Raw genomic sequence first — 21,853 nt, 5'->3', positions numbered from 1 at the left:
AAATGGTTTTTCAATTCTATAACAGAACTACCCGGTGTGGGGATGGGACTAATACTGCGCGTCATAAGAGCCACAAAATGGTTCCACGTAGAAATGTAAATAAGGCTCCCGTGTAGCACCGTGATATCACAACGGAACTGTGAGCTCGAAGTCAGTTGGTCGTATAGACCTACGACCACCATAGCCTCTCCTAATCTATCATGCTCTCGCACTTATTAAACCAATACTTGTTTTAAGTGGAATATTGTCCTCTGAAGCATCAAATTTACAAAGTTTCGAAATGGAGGCCAAGCTCATACCAAAACTTACTACACGTATTGTTGTCGACAGAGCACTGCGAACTTAAGATCAATTGAGCTCCAACGTAGCCGTCGATCCATGCAGGATGAATTTCATGCGAACTTCCAAAAATGGTTGTATTGCCAGGAACAATCGAATCGATAAAGCAAGATCCTGATATATTACGAGAAAGAGGAATTAATGGGACCAGCATACATTCAATAGGATAAGATAGGATAGGATAAAATAAATGGCTGCCCAATCGAGGAGTCCACATGGACAAAACTTCAAAAATGTGTCTATTGTGATACCATACAGGAGGAGGGGAAGGAAAAGGAGAAGGGACAGAACTAGACAGGAGGAAGAGGATTTGGGTTAGAGGATGACGACAAATGGCGGCGACTAACGTTCGTATATACTGCTTCAAGCTGCTGATGAATTTCACCAGGTGTATGGTATTTACACCCGCAATATCCGAAGGTGTAGTGATAAAGTGAGAGCCCAGATGTCTAAGCCATTGCCCGACTAGAGCAGGGTAGCTAATAAAAAGGTACTGAGATGACTCCACCTCGTTCTCTACACAGCTTCTCCAGAAAGGACTTGAGACAATCCCAAGTCTCATCACACGAGCATCTAACGGACAATGTCAGATAAAGAGTTCTACCAAATTCGCGAACTGCGGTTTTGTTAGCGTTAGAAATTCCCTCGAGTGCCACCGATATACCAATGGTCAGAAGGATCTCGCGACTTTGCATGTTTGCGCACTAGACCAGCACTCGCTGAGTTGACGTAAGGCTCATCTTTCCAGTAGCAGACCACAGGTTCTCAAGGGAACCCCTATTCTCTAATTTCGCGATGAAACCGTCTCGAGGGTCGTTTGGCTAGTGAGCGCATCAGCCTAGCAGTTCCTCCTATGCCGCTGTGACTGGAAAACCAATTAGCCTAATATCAAAGTACTCGGATTCAATCGAGAGAGAGAAGTCTGGCATTCCACGACTAATTTGGAACTCACAAACGATGAGCCCAAAACCTCATTGCCGCTTGGCTGCCGGAGTAGATATTTATATCTTTTACTGTAATTACAGAAGTAAGCAACCAGTCCACTGCTTCCTTAATAGAGGCTTCTTCTGCTTGGAAAACATTACAGTGGTACGGAAGCCTAAATTTGAGCTTGATGGGGAACTCCTCGCAGAATATTTCCCTATCAACTCTTTCATCCAACTTCGAGCCATCCACTCCTCCTTTGAGGAAATCTCAATGAAAAAAGTTCCGCTCGGACCTAGCGTATATATAAGTATACTCTTGGCCCGAACACCTCAGCATACTTTCAATACTGAAGATTCCTGGTTACAAAAATATTTCCGGATGGCGCAGTTGCTTTCCATTTCAATTCAACCGGGCTATTCGGGGCATGTGCTTTGATTTCGATGTAACTCAAATATGTTGCTCTCTGGTCAAAATAATGAGACACGTATTTTTTTGTTCGCCCGAAAAAAATTTTTTCCAAGATTTATCGGCAATTTTGTTTTTCGGCTCAAAATCAATTTTTTTTAAGAATAGGTATGAGAAATTTTTTTTTTAATTGCTCATAACTTAGTCAAAAATGAACCGATTTTAATGATTCTGGGTTCAAAATGATCGCCATTACTTACACGAGCGACTTCATGTAGAAACAATTGCAAAAAAGTAGTTGAAATTTTTTTATTTTGCAAAAAACAAAAAGTGCGAAACAGGTTTTTTACTCAAAAATTCATTACTCAAAAATAACTCATTTTAGCTACTGGGCATTCAGTTCAAATGAAGTTTGAGGTGTCCTCTTGATTTGGAAAAAGTTAAAAAAAAATACACTTTTTGAAATATTGAATTTCGAAAAAATTTCGTTTTTTTTTTTCTTCACATCTTCTCACTCTTGTCAAACATAAAAAAGTACTGGTTGTAATTCTTATGGTTAAACTGCTCATGATATCTATCGTACAGATCAAAAATATTTGCACTACTTAAACTCTAAGTCCTAAACCAAGTCCAATGTGAAAGAAGGAGATAGTTGATAAGACTCTTAACCATTCAAAATATCAAAATCAATCACTTTGCGATATGCAAAACCCCTTATAAGCGATTCGGCTGGAACAGTTATCCAAATCCAATCCCTACTATGCTCTGGAGGTATACTAATGACGTCTATATTTTCTCACGGCATAGATATGTGGCAAGGAAATGACACCTCCAAAAAAGTATAATTAAATAATTCCGGTAATTAAAAAACTTTAATTCAGTCATATTTTCAAATGCTGTTACCACCTGTGTAAAAAATATTTAGCTCAATTAAATATGCAACCCATACAAACACACAAATCCTACTTTTACGCACACTGACGGGCACAGCTGTGCAATGCGGTCAATACTGTCGTCAATTCGCAGTGATTTCAAGCATCTCCGCATGCGAAATTTGGATTAACTGGACGGATGCTTTGAAATCGATATGCAAATCAGTGCCGCAACGCTAACAAAAACAACAATCATACAGCTGAGCGACTATCTCTTGCTGCGTTCAGCGAATTCTCCCGCATTTTGTCATCTTTGCCACTGACAGCGCCTACAACAAGAAAAAGGCAAAAAAGAAAAAAAAACAACAACAAAAACGGCATGCAACAGCAGGCGATTGTGGACAAGCAATAACCAATAGCAACAATTGCACATATTATTGTCAGCAGTGGCAGCGATGATCAGCGCTGGTAGCAGGTACACCAATGACAACAATACTAACAACATATGGGTGTGCGAGGCTAACCGATCGCAGCCAAATCGCAAAACTGTTGTAAAATCGCTGAGAGCCGCCGATTTGCACAGCTTTCGCTGACATTATTGTCTTACCACTGGCGGTGCGGCAATTGTTGTTGTTTTTTAATTTTTATTTTATTTGTGTTATTGTGCCGTTGCCGATTTGGCAGCAAATTTAACTGATTTGCTGCTTCTGATTCCACAGATTTTTTCGTTTTTTTTTTTACTGTTGTTAATGCGGCTGCTATGTACTTCTGTCATTGGTTTTGTCGTCGTCATCGAACTGATCTGCGTGTCGATTATGTCGCGCATTCGAACATGAGCATCCGCTCAGCCAGCGCCAACTTCGCAGCTTCTGCACTAACTGGGATTCGTTTAATTTCCAACAACTGGCCAATGTGGCTTCCTGTGGCACAACAGCAGCAGTATTTACCGTATTTTTTTTTTTTAATTTTTTTTTTTTATTTTTTTTTTATTTTTTTTTATTTTTTTTTTTCTTACTTATTGGCTTCTTTCTCGCTGGTGATGCCTCCGCGCTGATAGCAAAAGCAGTGTTTGTAATTTGTGTTTGTTGTTGTTGCTGTTGATGTTATTATTGTTTTGTATGCAAATAATGCGGTTAACGGAAAAGGTTGACATCTCGAAGGTAGATAAGTAAATTAAGTTGCTCCCCATTACAAGCGAATCACATAAAATACACTTGCTAAATGGTGTTCCCTTCCGATGCTCGTGTGTGCGTATGTACGTGCGTGTGTTTGTGTATGTATGCATGTATGCGAATCCACAATTCCTGTAGGTTAGCAAAACTTTCTTTAATTTGGGCACATAAAATATTTTAACAACTTATATGACAAATCGCCTGACCATAAAGACCCGGCATGAACCCTCGTTAAAGATTTTATTGACTAAAATAAAAAATAAATTAAAAAATTGAATAAATACGTAAGAAATGTAAATAGTCGAAATTAACAATAGCTGCACCATTTTTCATATCTGGCTTGAAATATTGACCTGAAGTCGCTATTTATTCCATTAAAATGAGTTTTGATAGTAGAAAGTGAAAATAACTTGAAAAAGCCTTAAGGCGCCTAGACAGGCTCAAATAGGTTGATCATTTTCGTCCAATATTTTTATACGTGCATGTGTTAGTGAAATTTTGAGTACGTGTGTTAGAGCGCCGTAAACTCACAATGCAGCAGAGGTTGTCAAATATTCACTCCTCGTTTACATTTGCACTTCGAGGTCGATAATGCTGAGTATGCAATGGGAGGATCCCATGCCAAGTAATCCAAGTATTTTGGAAATGTCTTTAAATTTTTCTGAAAATCAATTTATTTGTAGGTTTGAGTAAAAAAAGAAGTAAACTGAAAAAAATTAAGGAATTTCGATAATAATGAGAGATTTATTCAATGTTGAAAATTTTGTTTTGGGGGTTTTAAATCAAATATTTTCGGTTTTTTTTTACATTTTTTTCTTTTTTTAGTTTTTTAGCGTAAAACCCAATTTTTAAAAAACCATTTTCTGAGCTCAGCTATTAATGAAAAACATAAGAAAAAAATCTAAGTGAAGATTTTTTTCCACAAATGACAACAGAAAATCTTTTTTCCAAAAATTTGGAATAAAAGACTAATCACTTTTTTCAAAAAACGTAGTTTTTTAAATTTCGTAATATCCTAAGCAAAAAAAATAATAAAATGTTAAAATGTATCGAAGATATTTGACTTCAAAAGTCTCGAAAACAAAATTTTCCATATTGAATAAATCTCAAAATTATTAACTTTTTATACTCATTTCAACATTTTTTCAGCATACTTCAAGCCAACAAATAAACTAATTTTTCAAAAACAATTTTATATTTCTTCTGCCAAATTTTTAGGAAATATTTTTATTTGATATTTGTGGAAAATATATACCCTTCTCAGGCTTTGCCCTTATTATTTATTCAGATGTTATTATTTTTACAGATTCACTGTACGTATTCTATACGTATTAATGGAATCTTTAAAACTTGCCGCGATTACTGAAAAACATCAGAAAAAATGACAAGAGAAACAAAAACTAAATTTTTTTTCCAAAACACGTATTTTTGAAAAACTGAAAATAATGAAAATGTTAAAACAATTTTGATTTATTTCTGCTGTTCAAGTTGAATTTTATGTTTTGGTTCATTAAAATACTTTACCATAATAATGTGCGAAATGGTGAAAACTTTAGTCGCCCAAGAAAAAATTGTAAACGGAAACATGTATTGATATTTTTTTTTTGCTCCATTCTACAAGAATCACGAAAACTTTATATTTTTCAGCAATTTCGTTTTTGCTCTGCAATGTCATTTCCTACATAGTTTTAGCCCGATGCCCTTGGCTGCACCCTACAAATTAAAGGACATAGTTTTTATTTACTGAGAAGGTGAGAAATGCAACGCAAGTAAATTGCTGAAGAGCGGCAAGCTAATCACCTATTCTGTCAGAAATCAAAATAGATTAACGAAACCAACGCAAGACAAGTCTGTTCGGGGCCCTATGCTCCCCGGAGGAGTGAACTAGGAAAAAAAAAATGCTGAAAAATTTACCACTTTTAAATAAATGCGTGTATCTCGATAGCGACTCGCTAATAAAACTCACCTAAACTTGGTACACGCATTGCTCCCCTGCAAACTGAGTTAGATGCGATATAATTATTAGTGATTTTGCATAAAAATCACGCCTACTTTTTATGTATTAAGTTTACATTTCCGTCCATTCCTATGATATTATAAGCTACAACTCCGTTGTCTATGAGTTTTTTTGATCCCAAATTAAATTTTACACGGATATATAAAATGCGGACCGAGTATAATCATCCTAACTTAGTTTTTTCTACCTTTTTTCGAACACGAATTTGTCCTCTTGAAGATGCGTACACCTCAGAACCGAGTGCAGACATAACAGCAGCATTGTTCGATAGAAAAATGAATGCAGAGATCCGTGAGGACTCCAGAATATTAACAAGTTCATTCACCAGAAAACGAAGAAGAAAAGAGTGACGAAATCATGTGGAGAGGCTGCACTCTGACAGAATAACGAAGTTAGTGATGAAAGCTAAGCCAAACGCCATTAGACCGGCAAGGACGACTGCTCAGAAGATACAACGAATGCTAGACATCGAGCTTGCAAGTTGATTTCATTTAACACATAAATATACAAAAAGTTATTGCCATTTGCAAAATACATACATATATAAATCTTCCTATGGGGCGATTAATTTTGTGCCATCTTATAATTTCTGAATATTCTCCGAATTGTGCCTTAAATATAATTTAAAAAAATATATATCCACTTCAACGCAACCTAATCGCAAGCTTTGAGTCTCCCTAAAAGGAATTTCAGACGTCCGCTTTCAAATCGTCTATATACATTTGTATATCACTTATTTTTGTTCCCATGCCATTTGTAAAACCAAATTGCGTAGGGCCCATGGCTTCACATTTTTTATAAACTCTTTTGTGTATAATTAAAAAAAAGTTGAGGGAGTAATTCATGAGACTTATGAGCCTATAATATATTTCTCGCACTTCTTTGCGTTGGATTATTTTGGCAATGTAATGAGACTGTCCGGTATCGTAGATGTGGTTAAAAATGTGCAGAAGTATCTGTAAACCTTCTCGTATCTGTAAACATGTTGGCGCATAAACTTGTAAGATGTTGATATTCGATGGTTTTGCTTCTAACATTGATCGATCGGAATTGGAGACAAGCCCACTACGCTGCGTGCTATCGACTTTTTCATAATAATAGCGACACCCCTCCTGTAATTTCTGTCTTGATTACAAGAATAGTATATTTTCATATCATCTGATATGAATTCATCACTATCCGGCAACCATGCTTCGCTAGCACCTAATATGTCTATCTTCAATCTGTCTATTTCTATTATTCCATTTTTAAGCTTACCAGCTTCGTATAAACTGCGAACGTTCCAAGTTCCAATATTGAGTGTTTCTTGAGTTTTATCTCCGGAGATTCTTAGCACAATCGTTTGCCAGAGACTGAGGGCCATATTGAAATTCTGCTTCCATTTAATTTGTAAATCACTATTGTATGATTTTCGTGGGAGTTTACTTTAGGGGTTCCCGCTGCCTTCTAAAGGGTTTAGTGTTTTGCTTTCTTCAATGCCGCTTATTGTAAGACAGACACTGAATGGATTTCTTTTTTCTTCTTTCAACTCGATGACAAACACGGCAATCGCGTTGATATTTGTTTGTTTTGGTCCGCGGGTGGTATTTCATTTCCCACCTACCCTATATATCTGTCCGCCACCCGGGGACACGTCCGATGGCAGACTGGTAACTCCATGGGGAATTGTACTAAATTCCAATACAACATAAACAGTTTCAAAAATCAGCAGAAAGAAAATTTTAATTTGTATGGGAGGTACCACACACCCTTTTCCTTTATAAATGATTTTTCATTATTAATGGGCTTTTACTAAAAAATTCAGCCGCACAAAGTTTTAATACCTTCACACAAGCGGTTTCAGAGCTAAACAGTGAGGAAGTCTTAGTTTCTATGGGAGCTACAACGCCTTATTTTCCAATACCTCCCACTTAAAGCTATTAGTAAGGTATTGATAATCTGTGTGGTTGCACCAAATTTCAGTAGTGTAGCATAAGCGGTTCAAGAATAAACAGGGGGAAAAAATTGTTTCTATGGGAGATGTCACACCCCCTTTTTCAATTCCTGCCATATTTCGCTATCTTAAGGGTATTACTAAAAAAGTTCGGCATACGAAATATAAGTACCCTAGCATAAGCGGTGTTAAAAGAATGAGATACAAAGAATATTAATATCGAAATAATAGTTTGCATGGGAGGTGCCACACCCTCTTTTCCAATACTTATCACTTTTATTTGTTGGTAGGGTATTTACAATAAGTGTTGCTATACCAAATTTCAGTGCTGTAGCATGAGCGGCTCCAGAGATAAACAGGAAGAAAATTTTCATTTGTATGGGAGGTGCCACACCCCCTTTTCCAATGCCTACTAGTTTTCGCTATTAATAGGCTATTACTAAAAAAGTTAGACGTAGCAAATATAAGTACCGCAGCATAAGCGGCTCCAGAGATAAACAGGAAGAAACTTTAAGTTTGTATAGGAGGCTTTGTATGGAATACTTTCAGAGCCGGGGTATTTGTATCCATTCGGACGGCATGACCCAGTCAGCGTCACCACTGGATCTTTATTATGTCTATGTCATTGTAAAGCTCATACAGCTCATTGTTCCTTCGCCTATGAGACTCGCCATCAACAACATGCAAAAGTCCAAAAATCTTCCACAAAATCTTTCTCTCAAACACTCCAAGAGACCCCTCATTGGATATTGTCATCATCCTAGCTTACATTAGAGAAGCAATTTAGTTTTAAATCTGTATAGGAAGTTATTACATTCCCATGGACAGATCGAACTTCTCCATACGAGCTCAGCCTTTAAAACTCAAAATTAGTTCTTTTCTACCCTCAGACGAAAAATAAGAAAAATTAAAGCAGTTGGCTTCTTTTAAAAAGTTCTTTCATTCTTAGGTGTATTTAGTGTCTTCCAGAGGTTTGCAACTTAAAACTATTACCTTAAATTATTGTCTTCCATTATTAGATTAAATCTTAAAATACTATTAACAAAAATTTAAAACTAAAAACGCGCAAAATATGCGAAAAATAATAATAAATAAATAATTTACATACAAATAATACAATACTAACAAATTCCAAGTGAGGTAATAATACGCAGTTTCAGTCATTGGTTATTTAAGTCAACGATCAGCTGACTAGCTTCTCAAGTCTCCATCGCTCCCTATTGCCGCCCAGCTTTACGCATCAGTCTACCACAAGGAGATATAGTCCAGCAGGTCCTCCTCATCGTCCGAGGTGCACGCCGTTGCCACCTCATTGTACTGTTGCTCATATTTCATTTGCAGAGGCAGCGAAAATTGTTGCGTCTCTGCCAAAATCGTTGTCGGCTGATTGTAAAACGACGACGCATCCGAGTCGCTGCCGACGCTAGAGCTAACTGAACCAGCTGGGGATATTAACGCTGGATATGGATTGAACGCATTTTGCTGCAATTGTGGCTGTTGATATTTCAGGTTGATGAATTGCTGTTGTTGCAAACTATCAGCGTAGTTGAATGCTTGATAGTGTTGTTGCATTTTATTAGCCAGCAACGACATCTGCATGTCTGCTTTGGGTGGCGTTGGTGGTGGCGAATCGGACGCGCTTGTTGCCATATTCGACCATGCCTTGGTTGGCGCTTGCGCATTCGCACGCTTTACATCATCGACTTCGTCAATGACGCGCTTCAATCGGCGTATATATTCCACAGCCATGCGCAGTGTGTCCACTTTGGAAAGTTTTTTAAGTGCACCCGGTCCAATACCACGGCGGCCGTTACTCAAATCTGCGACGATGGCAGGCGGTAAGTGTTTGCGTAGATGTGTGAAACCGTTGTTCACTTGCTTGACGCGATTACGTTCGCGTGCATTGCGTCGCACTACAGCCGGGTTGTTGGAGTCGAGTGTGGTGCCACTGGCGCCGCCATAATATTTCGCCCCGGGCGTTTTGCCAACGGCTGGCAAGACGAGTGGTGTCGGCGCCGGTGCGATGGCACGCGGCGGTTGATGCTGCTGATGAGTGATACGCGTTGTACTGAGCTGCCGTTGATAGAGTTGATGCTGATGATGATTACTATTGCTGGTTATGCTGCCGAGTGCCATGCTGCTGTGTGAGTTTTTTTCTTTTTTCTAAGAAATGCGTCTTTATGCGCTTTTTAAGTGTTTGCACTTTGATTTGACGCCTTTGTCCTGTTGATTCTGTAGCGCTCTACGGCTGAATGATGCCCTTCCCGCCGTTGCTGCGCTATTTGTACCTTTTCCTCGTTCACCTTAGTGCACATAAATGCACAGGAATTCTTTACTTCTTCTCGAAACGAGTATCACACACCACCTCAGCAAATTGCAGATAAAGAGTGAGATACTCATTGACTGTGGCTATGCTTACCTGCAATTCTGGTGGTTGCAGCCACAACAGCATCCAGTTTGGTGTTCAGCTCTCGACCACGATCCTTCGCTTGTGAGGGTTGATACCTGAGCTAGAGTGTTTAGTGCTGATTTTGGTGTAAGGTGTCTCTCTAAACTATGCGCTCTTGATCTCTTTTGCTGCTTTACGCTCTTAACTTGTATCTGTTTCTCTTAACTTATTTGTGAATGTTGGCCATTATACTTCCCCTACTTCGATTCTCCTTTTAAGTGGGTACAGTTTGCTAGCTATTTCTCATGTAAGCATATCTCCCTCTCTATATGGTGATTGATTCTCTAAACTGGGCTCTGATTATGCTGATATTCGCATTAACTAACTCAGGTAACGCATTTTCTTATTTGAGTTCGAGTTGAGCTATTTTTTGCCAATTGAGCGCATTCCCATGCCATTGAGCAACGTGTGCCAGTCTGGAGGCCGGTTTCTAATAAGAAAATAATCAAAAATTGAGTATTTTATATTCCATAAATTCAACTGAGAAAGAAATTTTTTTTAATACCTAAATAAATTCCAGCATTTTTATCCAAAACATCCAAAAACACTTTGAATCCAAGCCAAAATAAAGTAAAACAAACAACTGTAATATACTACTGTGGGCGCAAAAAGTAAGGTGAATTTTGTTGTAAAATGAAAAATCTTTATTTATTCTTGTAAATCAATTTCATCCCCTTCAAAATAATCCCCTCTCGATGAAATACACTTACGCCAACGATTTTTCCAATCCCCGGAACATGCCAAATAGTCCATTTCCGGTATAGCCATCAGCACCTTCTTCGATTCAGCTTTTATCTCCTCAATCGACTCCAAACGCGTTCCCCGGAGAGGTCTCTTGAGTTTTAGGAATAGCCAGAAGTCGCACGGAGCCAAATCAGGCGAATACGGTGGTTGCCCAACGCTATGCGTGGAACTTTTTTCGAAATGGTCACGAAGAACGAGTGCAGTGTGAGACGGTGCATTATCGTGATGCAAAAACCAAGAGTTGTTGGCCCATAATTCTGGTCTTTTTAGACGAATTACTTCACGTAAACGACGCATAACGCCCAAATAAATTCCTTATTAACAGTTCGGCCTGGTGGAAGGAAGTCATAGTGCACCACACCACGAAAATCGAAAAAAACTGTCATCATGACCTTTATTTTTGAACGTCTTTGACGTGCTCTTTTCGGTCTGGCCTCGCCTTTAGCACGATATATGAGTTAGAAGATCTCGTTACTGCAGAAATCAGAGATAATCCAAATTTTTTTAAAAGCACACACTGGTTTTAGGAGAGATAGGGACAAGCTCCCCACGCGGCATCACAATGGGCTATGAGTGTGTCCCACAAGACAACCGCTTCAACCTAACCTAACCTAAGTGCAGAACTACATTCAAGGCTGCACTGAGGCAAGTTCTATATGCAACATGCAGCCCTTTGCACCCTCCCTAGTTTAGTGATATTATGACCCTTCCGAAGAACTACCCACCAAACCAGGCATCCGTACGTTACAACTGGCAGAACCACTACGTTGTACATCCACAGCACGACCTGCGGCTTGGGTGCTCATTTTTTACCGAGCATAGTTTTTCAGGAGTGGAAAACTATGCTGGTCTTCCTTACCTAATTTTCAAAGTTTAGATTCCAGTGAAGTTTGGAGTTGAGTATCACTCCAAGACACCTAATTTCCGATGAAAGAGGGAGACGTTTTTATTTAATATGTGTGGAGGTTTATACTTTCCGGTAAATAGCATCAGCTTTGTTTTATCAGTGTTAGTTCTGAGTGGTTATTTAATCAGGGAAGTTTAAAGTATGAAGGTTTTTTCTTCTTGTGATTGGCGCGATAACCGCTTACGCGATTTTACCCACATTTAACGAAGTACGCCAATCGTTTCTTTCTCAAGCTAACCGGCGCCAGTTGGACTAAGTGATGCGAAGTCCTTTTCCACCTTGTGGAGATTTATACTTACATATGTATTCCCATGGGAATTTAATGTTAATTTTCAAAGTATTCTACACGTGTAAATATCGAATAAAAAACAAGAAAAAATATAGGAGTCTCTCGAAAGTGAAATCAAGAAAAATATATACATATATAAATATATATTTATATACATATTTTTTTTGATTATCGTAATGTACGAGATAGATAGATAAGCCAAACTGCTCTACGATTTATTGTTGACGTCTTTTATTGACGCTTATCACCTCTTTTAATCGCCTTCTAATAAAATTACTGCTAAAACTCATTAATTGATTAGTTTTGTTTACTGTTTTCATTTACACTCAAATATTTCGCAATCAAGAAACACATTTTAAATTTCATCAATTTCAGCTACCTAAGGCCACACTCGCTTCCCGAATACTGTCACCATAACTGTGAACGCGACGGCCAATAAACTACCACTAGCGCGATCAGCTGGATTGCAGCCGTCCGTGTTGCACTGTTTGCACGAACGTTGATAGTTTTGAGAGAAATATGGGCGTACATTGTAAGAGCAGCTCTGGTAGTTATTAAAAATGCAACCCTTGCGCATTATTTCGCCGCTGCCCGCTAGGTTCAAAAATAGAAGAACAAAAGGAAGTACTTAGTAGTGACTTGAGTTTTCGCCTTAAGGAAAAGCTTACTTGTCTTCAGCAAATCACTCATACACAAAAAACCAATACTAGTGGTATTTGGTACCCCTGTATAGTACAAATCGAGATAGTTTCTGGTACTGTTGGCTGAGTCGTAGGTGCACTGCACTTTACTTGGTTTTTTACAAGTTTTGGAATCAATACAGGAGAAACACTTCAAGGAATTGACTGTGAAATGAATGAAAGAGAAAATCAATTAAATTCAAATAAAGGCAGTATAAATAAAATAAATAATAAAGCAAAATTTTATTTATAGCAACACAAAAATAAACTTTGTTACCCAACATAAATTTCATATGTAAGTGAAATATCTATATGTAGTTTGTAGAATAAGTTCGTAGCATTTTTACTGAGGACTTTTATTTAAACAAAAAGCAAGAATTATATTATTAAGTTAATCAATTATAAAATGTTTTCCAATAAGAGGTGTTATTTATATATTCAAAGAAAAATGCTGTTTTTAATACAAATGATCGGATGTTTATTTCATTATGAAGAGAAACCTTCCGCCGTTAATAGTGGAAAATAACATCAGGCAAATGACCATGAAATTTTCCATAACCGAATTGCAAAGAGGCTGCCCCGTGTCCTCGATAGCCTCACCTCTTTGAATATGATACCCTCAACCCCTTGAATCGACTCTGCGCTGTTGGCGTAGACCTTCTCTTTCACGTGGCCCCAAAGAAAAAAGTCACAGGGTGTTAAGTCACAAGATCTCGGTGGCCAATTGTGATCACCTCGTCGAGGGATAAGACGGCCCAGAAACTTTTCCCGTAAAAGATCAATGGTTTCGTTGCTTGTGTGGCACGTAGCGCCGTCTTGCTGAAAATAAACATTGCCCAGAATAATACCATCCAATTCCGGCCATAAAAAATCGTTAATCATCTCTCGATAGCGATAGATAACACATGTTATTGGAAATCCCTTTAATATTCGCCGTTGCTGTTTACAATCTCTTCCCACCTCTCCACCAATTTGTTGATGCCATTCCGCCAAAAATCACATTGTCTGGTATCAAAAAAGTTGTTGAGCCAGTTTTTTAGGAACTCTTTGTTAGTGAAGGTAACGCACGTCATCCGGTTTGATAGGGAGCGAAAGAGATGTTAATTGGTCAGTGCAAGGTCCCATTCGAGCTCTTGAAGTGCGGTTTTGACGACTTGAGCAACATGGCGCCTCGCGTTGTCGTGAAGAAGTATCGGTTGATCATGTCGATCAGGTTTTTTCAGTCGAATATCCTCATTCATGCGGTGTAGCTTGGCACTGTAGAGCTCCTTGCTGACCATACTATTCTTTTCGAGCATTTCTCAGTGCACCATGCCCTTCCAGTCCCACCAAACACATATCATGGTCTTCTTTGGAAGAAGATCTGGCTTGACTCTCGGCTTTGGTGTATCCGCTAGAGCCACCCACTCCTTTCTTGGCTTCATATTGATATATAGGCACCATATCTCATCCCCCATAGCGATGCGGTACAAAAAGAGAACCAATGTGAAAGCGACTTTCTTTGTTTTTTCGTTGAACTCGTGAGGCACACAGGTACCCAGGCTCAAAATTTTTTGGTAAATCGCATTGAATGAAGGTGACTGAAAATCGTTTTGTGATCGTGTTCATTTCTTCCGCTAGTTCACAACTGATTTGGCGACCGTTCTCCTTCTAAAGAGATTTGAGATGTTCTTCTTCGAATTCAGAAGACCTTCCGCTGCGAAACGTGTCATCGACGTCAAAGTCACCATTCGCAATTTTTGCACTTTCCCAACCATATGACAGCTTCTCCATACACTTCACAAATATCCCGTGCTGTTTCGGCAGCTTTTTGACCTCGACGAAAAGCAAAGAAGAGCAGATATCGAAAATGTTGATTTTTGCCTCCTGAGTATTCCAATTCTAAGCCTCAAAACTAATAAAAATTAAATAACTCAAAAATATAATACAATTAACATAGTTTTGTAGAGCAGAAGTATTTACTCTTTGCCGAATAGCAAACAAATCGTCGTAAAATAAAAGAAAATATAAAAACTCTATGAACTTATTCCCCAACCCAAAATTTTAAATATATGCTGACGCAATTGCGATAACCAAAGTTAGTCGACGATTGATTTGATTGCTTTATTCGAGACAGTAAGTTTGACGATTTGTTGGCAAAAGGAGTTTCAGATAGGCGGGTTGCTAGGCCGCCTGCCCTGGCTTAGTGACAGGATGTCTATCTGCACCTCCAAGCTTGTGTGGGCTTGTTTTGGTCCGCGGGTGGTATTTTATTTCCTACTTATCCCGAAAATCCACGAATATTCCCCAATCGGTCACGCGTCCGATGGAAAACAGGCAACTCCGCACCGACGCCCTATGCTCCAAAAGGAGTTTTATCTTAACTAAAAAAAAATTATAATACAAAAGAGGTGGCGCAAAATTAATCACCCTTTCGGAAGGATATGTGATATCACCCCTTTGGCCTCCTATTTATGGGGGTATGTAAAGTATAATACTTTCTGGATAAACCAACTACGATTGAGGCATTGAAAGCCAACATTACTAAAGTTCTTCACGCGATACCGACCGAAGTCCTCCAGCGAGTCGTTCAAAATTGATGTTTACGGATGTCCAAATTACGGTCCAGTCGCGGTCAACTTTTGAAAGGGATTATTTTCGAAAAGAAATGTCATGAATGAATGTACACAAAAGTAAAAAAGATTGCCCACTCAATTTGAGTCTTTATTTATTAAAATCTGATACCTCTAAATGGATCACTCTTTATAAGGCTAACTTGAGTCTTTTTTTATGTATGGGTAAATTTAGAAGAAAAAATTAGAAAGATGGCATTGAAAACTTTATTTTATGTAGTCCAAATGATCCAATTATGTTTTTTAACTTATTACTACTTTAGGTGAACATCCATTCTGTCTCTCCCATTAGGGATTTCGTGCCTATTGGTCGAAATATTGGAGCAGCCAATTTTCACAAGCTTCTCTTGAGGCAAATTTTTCACTAGCAAAGTCTTCGAAATACACAGAAACTTGTCCTGAGGCAAATTTTCCACTAGCGAAATCCTGCTAAATAGACAGAAACTTGCCTTGAGGCAAATTTCTCTCTAGCAAATTCCTTCGAAATACACAGAAACTAGTCTTCAGGCAAATTTTTCACCAGCAAAATCCTTCGACATAGACAGAAGCCTGTCCTGAGGCAAATTTTTCATCAGCAAAATCCTTCGACATAGACAGAAACTTGTCCTGAGGCAAATTTTTCACCAGCAAAATCCTTCCAAATAACTAGACAGCAACTTGGCTTGAGCCAAATTTTTCAGCACAAAATCCTTCGCAATACACAGAAACTTATCTTGAGTCAAATTTTTCACCAGCAAAGTCCTTCGAAATACACAGAAACTTGTCTTGAGGCAAATTTTCCACTAGCGAAATCCTGCTAAATAGACAGAAACAGGTCGTAATCACTTAGCGCCAGATCCTGACTATGAGGTGGTTGCATAAGAAGCTCCCAACCAAGCTGAGAGAGACTATAGTCTGGCATTTCTGGCTTTATGTCCAGTCGAAGACACTCAGGCCTTATTCATTTGGCTTCAATCGGAAAAATGCTTACATAACAGTCAACCGAGCAGATTTCCATTATTTTAGCAACATTTTTGGTAGGTGGCCTTCCTGATAGTGATGTATCCATTACATCGAAACTAGCGAAATCAGCACTCATTCAGCCGCTTGGCTTGAGTTTTGAAATTAATGGAAGAAATGGTATAAAATAAGAAGCACTTTTCATTGGTCGATGTTCATCTAACGGCGCACGCTCAAACATTACTGAGTCAAATAATCACAAAAAACTGTCCCAGAATTTTTTCGTTTAGTATCTTAGCTCGCGTAGTCCGAGCGCATTTATGCAACTCGAGATGCAGATTACTAAAGAATTCTGTAGAAAAAATAATATAATTCTTCTTTTTTTGCTGCGCTTTTGTAATTGCGTATTTAGTATTTGTTATTCCATACGAGAAACCTTAATTTTTTTTTTTAGAGTCGGAAAAGTCAGAATACCGAGCACAAAACGGCCGATTTTGAGTCAGAATTTGATTTTTTAAATTTATTTTAAAATTTAGATTTTTTTTATTTAACTTAAATTTTTTTATATTTTTATTTAACTTACAATTAAATTTTTTTATTTCACTTAAAATTTGTTCTTGCTGCCCATTGCACAGGTAATTTTCTCTATTATAACGCACATAAATTTTTATTTTTAATTGATTTTAGGCCACCATTGCAACTGCGAGCGAACTTTGTTTTTGCGGCTTCCAAGATCTTCACGCCTTTAGTCCTTTAGTCACTGAAAATTAACTATTTTTAATACTAAAACTAATCAGTCACTTAAATCAACTGCACACAAATACATATATTATCCGATTTCTTCTGAAGCATACATTCGATGCAATACTTTTCTTTTAATTAATCACAAAAAATCCAATTTTTCTTCGGTATCCACACCACACTAGTTTTGCCCCTTAACTTCAACGAATAATTTAAAAAACAAAAAGTAACTAATTAACATAATTAGTTTTATTAGAAATAATAAAAACCAAAAAAAAAATAAAAAAAAAAAAAATCGATATGGTTAAAAAAAAATTCTTAACAAAATCTCCTTACCAACCGTAAGGCAGCATAAGCCGACTACTGCCAGGGTGATGAGAATTTTGTTGGAATTCATGTTTGAAAAAGTCCTCCACCGATGAGTGTTAAACAAAAGTAGCTGATCACAGTTACCGTAGCGAACTGACACTAAAGTAATACAAATTATTAAATGTTCACCAACCCAAACAAGCCATATAATAACTCAGCGATAACACTTTGAGCTGTCTAATCGAACACCTGTTAAGAATAAGTTTACGATGTGCGGCCATAAAATAAAAAGACTGCTTCCGCAGTAGAGCCATTCCCCCTCAAGTGATACAAATATTTTGGGCGTAGCCGTCAATTCGTCTAAAAATTGTTTTTTTTATAAGCCTGAATATAGTAACACCGATAACAATGTCAGCCTTGAAATCCAACGTAGAATCTCTCTTGCCAACAAGTGCTACTTTGGACTAAGTAGGCAACTGAGCAGTAAAGTCCTCTCTCGACGAACAAAACTAACACTCTACAAGACTCTCATCATGCCCGTCCTAACGTATGGCGCAGAAGCTTGGACGATGACAACATCCGATGAAGCGACGCTTGGAGTGTTCGAGAGAAAGATTCTGCGTAAGGTTTTTGGACCTTTGCACGTTGGCAACGGCGAATATCGCAGGCGATGGAACGATGAGCTGTATGAGCTTTACGACGACATAGACATAGCGCAGCGAATAAAGATCCATCGGCTTCGTTGGCTGGGTCATGTCGTCCGAATGGATTCAAACGCTCCGGCTTTGAAAGTATTCGATGCGGTACCAGCTGATGGTAGCAGAGGAAGAGGAAGGCCTCCTGTGCGTTGGAAAGATCAGGTGGAGAAGGACTTGGCTTCACTTGGTGTGTCCAATTGGCGCCGGTTAGCACGAGAGAGAAACGACTGGCGCGCTTTGTTAAGCTCGGCCAAAATCGCGTAAGCGGTTATCGCGCCAATTAAGAAGAAGAAGAATATAGTAAAAGTACACGGAAAGAGATTTGAAAAAAAAATGAAAATAGATATAATTTTCAAATACATTCGATGTTGAGAATTTGGGTATAGAGTTATTTGAATTGAAATAATTTGGTTATTTTTAAAACATTTATATATGTATATATATTTTTGGTTACTTTTTTAAAATAAAATATGCATAATAAAAAAAAAATTTAAAAAAAAAAACAATTTTCTCGAAAAATTTGGGAAAAAAATTTGAGGTAAACTATTTTTTATTCTGTGGAAAAATTTATATATAAGGGAAAAATTTTTTTTTGTTGAAATTTTTAAGTGCAAAATCCTTTTTTGTAATTCTTGATATTTTAATGGTTCAAAATTTTTTCACTTCAAATATATATTTTGTAAAAATTTTTTTTATTAAATTGTTGTAATATTTTTTCGTTTACTTTTTTTAAATAAAGTATGTATAATTAAAAACAAAATATTTTAGGAAAAAAATACTTTTCGCTCAAAAATTTTTTTCATTTTTTTTTTTAAATTCCAAAATTTTGTTTTCTTTTTGGTTTTAATTTTTTTATAAATAAAATATGTATTAATAAAATATTTTATAAAAAAAAATTTATTGTAAAAATTTCCAACAGAAAAAGCTTATTTTAGGAAAAGATTTTATATTAAGAAAAAGCTTTATTTCTTTTTCGAATTTTTTGTAATTTTTGATATTTTAAATGTTGCAAATTTTTATATCTTTTTAAAAAAAACATTTAAAAAAAAATATTTATATTTGTTTGCTTACTTTTTTTAATTATAATATGTGTAATTAAAAACATTTTGTAATGAAAAAGTATTATTATATTAATAATAATATTTCAGGAAAAAAAATTATTTTAGGAAAAACAATTTTTTTTTGAATTTTGGGTGGAAAGTATTTTTTGAAATTTTTGCTTTTTTAAATGTTGAAAATTTCGTCACTTCAAATATATCTTTTTTAAAAAGCATTTTGAAAAAAAAATAAAGAAAAATTTTCTCCAAAATTAAAAAAAAAAATGTTCCCAAAAATTTTCGAAAAAAATTTTATTTTAGGAAAAAAATATTTTTTTTGAATTTTGTTAGGGAAAAAACTTTATTTTAGAAAGACATTAATATTTTTTTCGAAATTTATTAAGAAAAAATGTTACGATACGAAAAAAACAAAAAAAAACACCAAAATCTTGGAACAACCATTGGAACAAAAAAAACAATTTTTTTCAAAAACTTTGGTTTTAAATATATTTTATATTTTTACGAAATTTCTTAGGAAAAAAATTTACGATAAGAAAAAAATAAAAAAAAAACATCAAAATCTTGGAATAAGCTATTTGTTTACTGCAGCTCTCTAATTCTTCTCTACTGGCGCGATAACCGCTTGCGCGATTTCGACAGAGCTCCCTAGTTCACAAGTGCCAAACATGTCTGACTTATGATGCCATTTGTAAAAATAAAAAATATTCCGATAGAGTGATTAATTTTGCGCCACCTTGTAGTATTCGGCTCTCCACCTTAATTGCCGAATCGTGCACAGTGCGATTAATCTCTGTTTCCAAAGTTAAAATTTTCATTAAAAAGATTAAGATTTGCGTTTGTTGGCGCTATGAAAAGAAGCTGACGAGAGACTTCAAGCAATGGAAGATTCGCATGGAACGTGGGCTGCATATTGAGGGGGACAATAAATATATATTCATGGAAAACACAATAAAATGTTTTGCAGTGTAAGTTTCACTACTGAATAGCCACACCTCGTATGTGCGGTGATTTGGTTGTTTAATATCACAAATGTTTTACGACTCCAGTTATCGCTAAAAACGTGAAATTTTATTACCAATATTTTGCATGTAGAAAATTACTTATCTCCATTCAAGTTAAAAGAGTTAAGAAAATTCCACTAAACACCAATGTAAGATTTCTCCCGGTTGCGGTGGGTGAGTTACAGTTTCCCTAGAAAATGCAGTATTCCACTGCCAGTCTGACTGCATGAGCACTCAGTAACCTTTCAGTAAACTGTGAAAAGAACCCTGAAGATCGCTTGGCGCACAAAGAAATCGACAAACACCTGTAGAGCCTGCACGATTGTAGCGGGTGAAAATAGTCAATGTTGTTAGATCCGCATATTTATGAAACTCTGAGTCGCAAGAACTTCTTCTGCCTTTTGAGATATCCAAAGCAGAGCTATTCCAAGCCAACTCATCGCTGTGGACGTGTATGTATGCAGATCAGGCAAACTTTCAGTTTCGAGGGGTTCTAAAATGGCTTAAAAGTAATCGATGAAAATACGTGCAAGGCTCTGCTTTGACTTTATCAATTTTCTTCTTCAATATTGCATATATATTTTTCTATATATATATTTTTTTCAGTAGACTTTCTTTTCCATGCAGTGGGCCAATATTTTTTACATTTGATCATCGAGTAGACTAAATATGTACGCAGGGGTTTCCATTAGGGGCATAATAAAATATTTGCAGAGTCTAATCTGGGTGTAGGTGTAGGTGGAGGTTAAGATAAAAATATAATTGAGGGAGAGCCAATGTTTGTGAAAGGCGTGCCTCCTGAACTGAGACAGCTGGTGCAAACTCTTCTGAACTTTGGTAAGTGCGTTGTTTTACTGTCTAAAGACTATTTAGTAGAATTCCAATTCATTCACTCAATGAGTCTATTTGGTTTAGCGATAACTGTGACGAAAATTAGAGTTGTGATCTCAGACTGAGAATTTCGATAATAATTTTTAATAATTCCTGTAAGTTGCTCATTTATTCACGTGTTTTAGCATTTCGGCATCATCACTTACTTACTTCCTTACTTAGATGGCAGAACAACCGTATGTCGGTTTCGTCCGAATCTAAGGCCCTTCGTTCCAGTTGAAGAAACAGGAACCGATGATGATGATGATCTAGCGTGGTTCACTGCTTGCTGGCGCCAGTTGGTGAAACCGAGTTCTGCAGGTAATGAATCACTTCATCTCTCCAACTTGATCTCTTCTTCCGGGTCGTCCACCAGTTCCACCGTTATCTCTCGAAGGACTGCCGTGCCGGAGTACTTTCGTTCACCCTCCAGATATGCCCAATCCAGCGCAACTGCTGTATTTTAATACGCTTCACTATGCCCATATCTCGGTATAGTTCATACAGCTCACTGTTCTGTCGGATACGGAAATCATTCTCTCCTACACGAAGAGGACCAAAGATATTTCGATGAATTTTTCCCTCGAACGCTGCCTGTGATGTCTCATCAGTTGTCGTTATCGTCCAAGCTTCTGCGCCGTATACAAGTACGGGGATGATAAGGCTTTTGTACAGCGTTGTTTACGTTTTTCAAGCGATGGCATTACTTCTCAATTGCCTACCGAGCCCAAAGTAGCACCTGTTGGCAAGAGTTATCCTTCGTTTAATATCTAGACTGTCGTAGTTCTGGCTGCTAACACTGGTGTCTAGATAGCAAAAGTTCGTCACCACTTCAAATTCGCGGTTGCCAACAGTGACGTGTTGTCCAAGATGCGAGGACTCTTTGTGTTT

The 21,853-nt window shown here is 37.2% G+C and overlaps 2 protein-coding genes across 2 annotated transcripts; both read right to left on the bottom strand.

Annotated features, from left to right (window-relative positions):
• Positions 1-8,633: 8,633 nt before the first annotated feature.
• LOC128856282 (achaete-scute complex protein T5) lies at positions 8,634-10,481 on the bottom strand. The gene has a single exon (XM_054091579.1). The coding sequence runs from the start codon at positions 9,799-9,801 to the stop codon at positions 8,911-8,913; it is 891 nt and encodes a 296-aa protein (XP_053947554.1). The 5' UTR covers positions 9,802-10,481; the 3' UTR covers positions 8,634-8,910.
• A 1,782-nt stretch (positions 10,482-12,263) lies between these two features.
• LOC128856281 (uncharacterized) lies at positions 12,264-17,531 on the bottom strand. The gene is made up of 3 exons (XM_054091578.1): positions 17,363-17,531; positions 12,723-12,899; positions 12,264-12,648 (listed from the first exon to the last, which is right to left on the bottom strand). The coding sequence occupies exons 1-3, from the start codon at positions 17,421-17,423 to the stop codon at positions 12,434-12,436; spliced, it is 453 nt and encodes a 150-aa protein (XP_053947553.1). The 5' UTR covers positions 17,424-17,531; the 3' UTR covers positions 12,264-12,433.
• Between the last annotated feature and the right edge of the window lie 4,322 nt (positions 17,532-21,853).

The sequence above is a fragment of the Anastrepha ludens genome, chromosome 3 (assembly GCF_028408465.1).
Source record: "Anastrepha ludens isolate Willacy chromosome 3, idAnaLude1.1, whole genome shotgun sequence".
NCBI lineage: Eukaryota > Metazoa > Arthropoda > Insecta > Diptera > Tephritidae > Anastrepha > Anastrepha ludens.
This window is presented reverse-complemented; position numbering and strand designations above follow the sequence as displayed.

Bases quoted from the DNA above. Each gene is read 5' to 3' on its own strand.
- LOC128856282 (XM_054091579.1), bottom strand. From the start codon at position 9,801: ATGGCACTCGGCAGCATAACCAGCAATAGTAATCATCATCAGCATCAA.
- LOC128856281 (XM_054091578.1), bottom strand. From the start codon at position 17,423: ATGAATTCCAACAAAATTCTCATCACCCTGGCAGTAGTCGGCTTATGC. The intron at 12,900-17,362 runs GTAAGGAGATTT...TTCATTTCACAG, and splicing joins CTTATGCTGCCTTACGGTTG to TCAATTCCTTGAAGTGTTTC. The intron at 12,649-12,722 runs GTAAGCTTTTCC...TTTTGAACCTAG, and splicing joins GAGTGATTTGCTGAAGACAA to CGGGCAGCGGCGAAATAATG.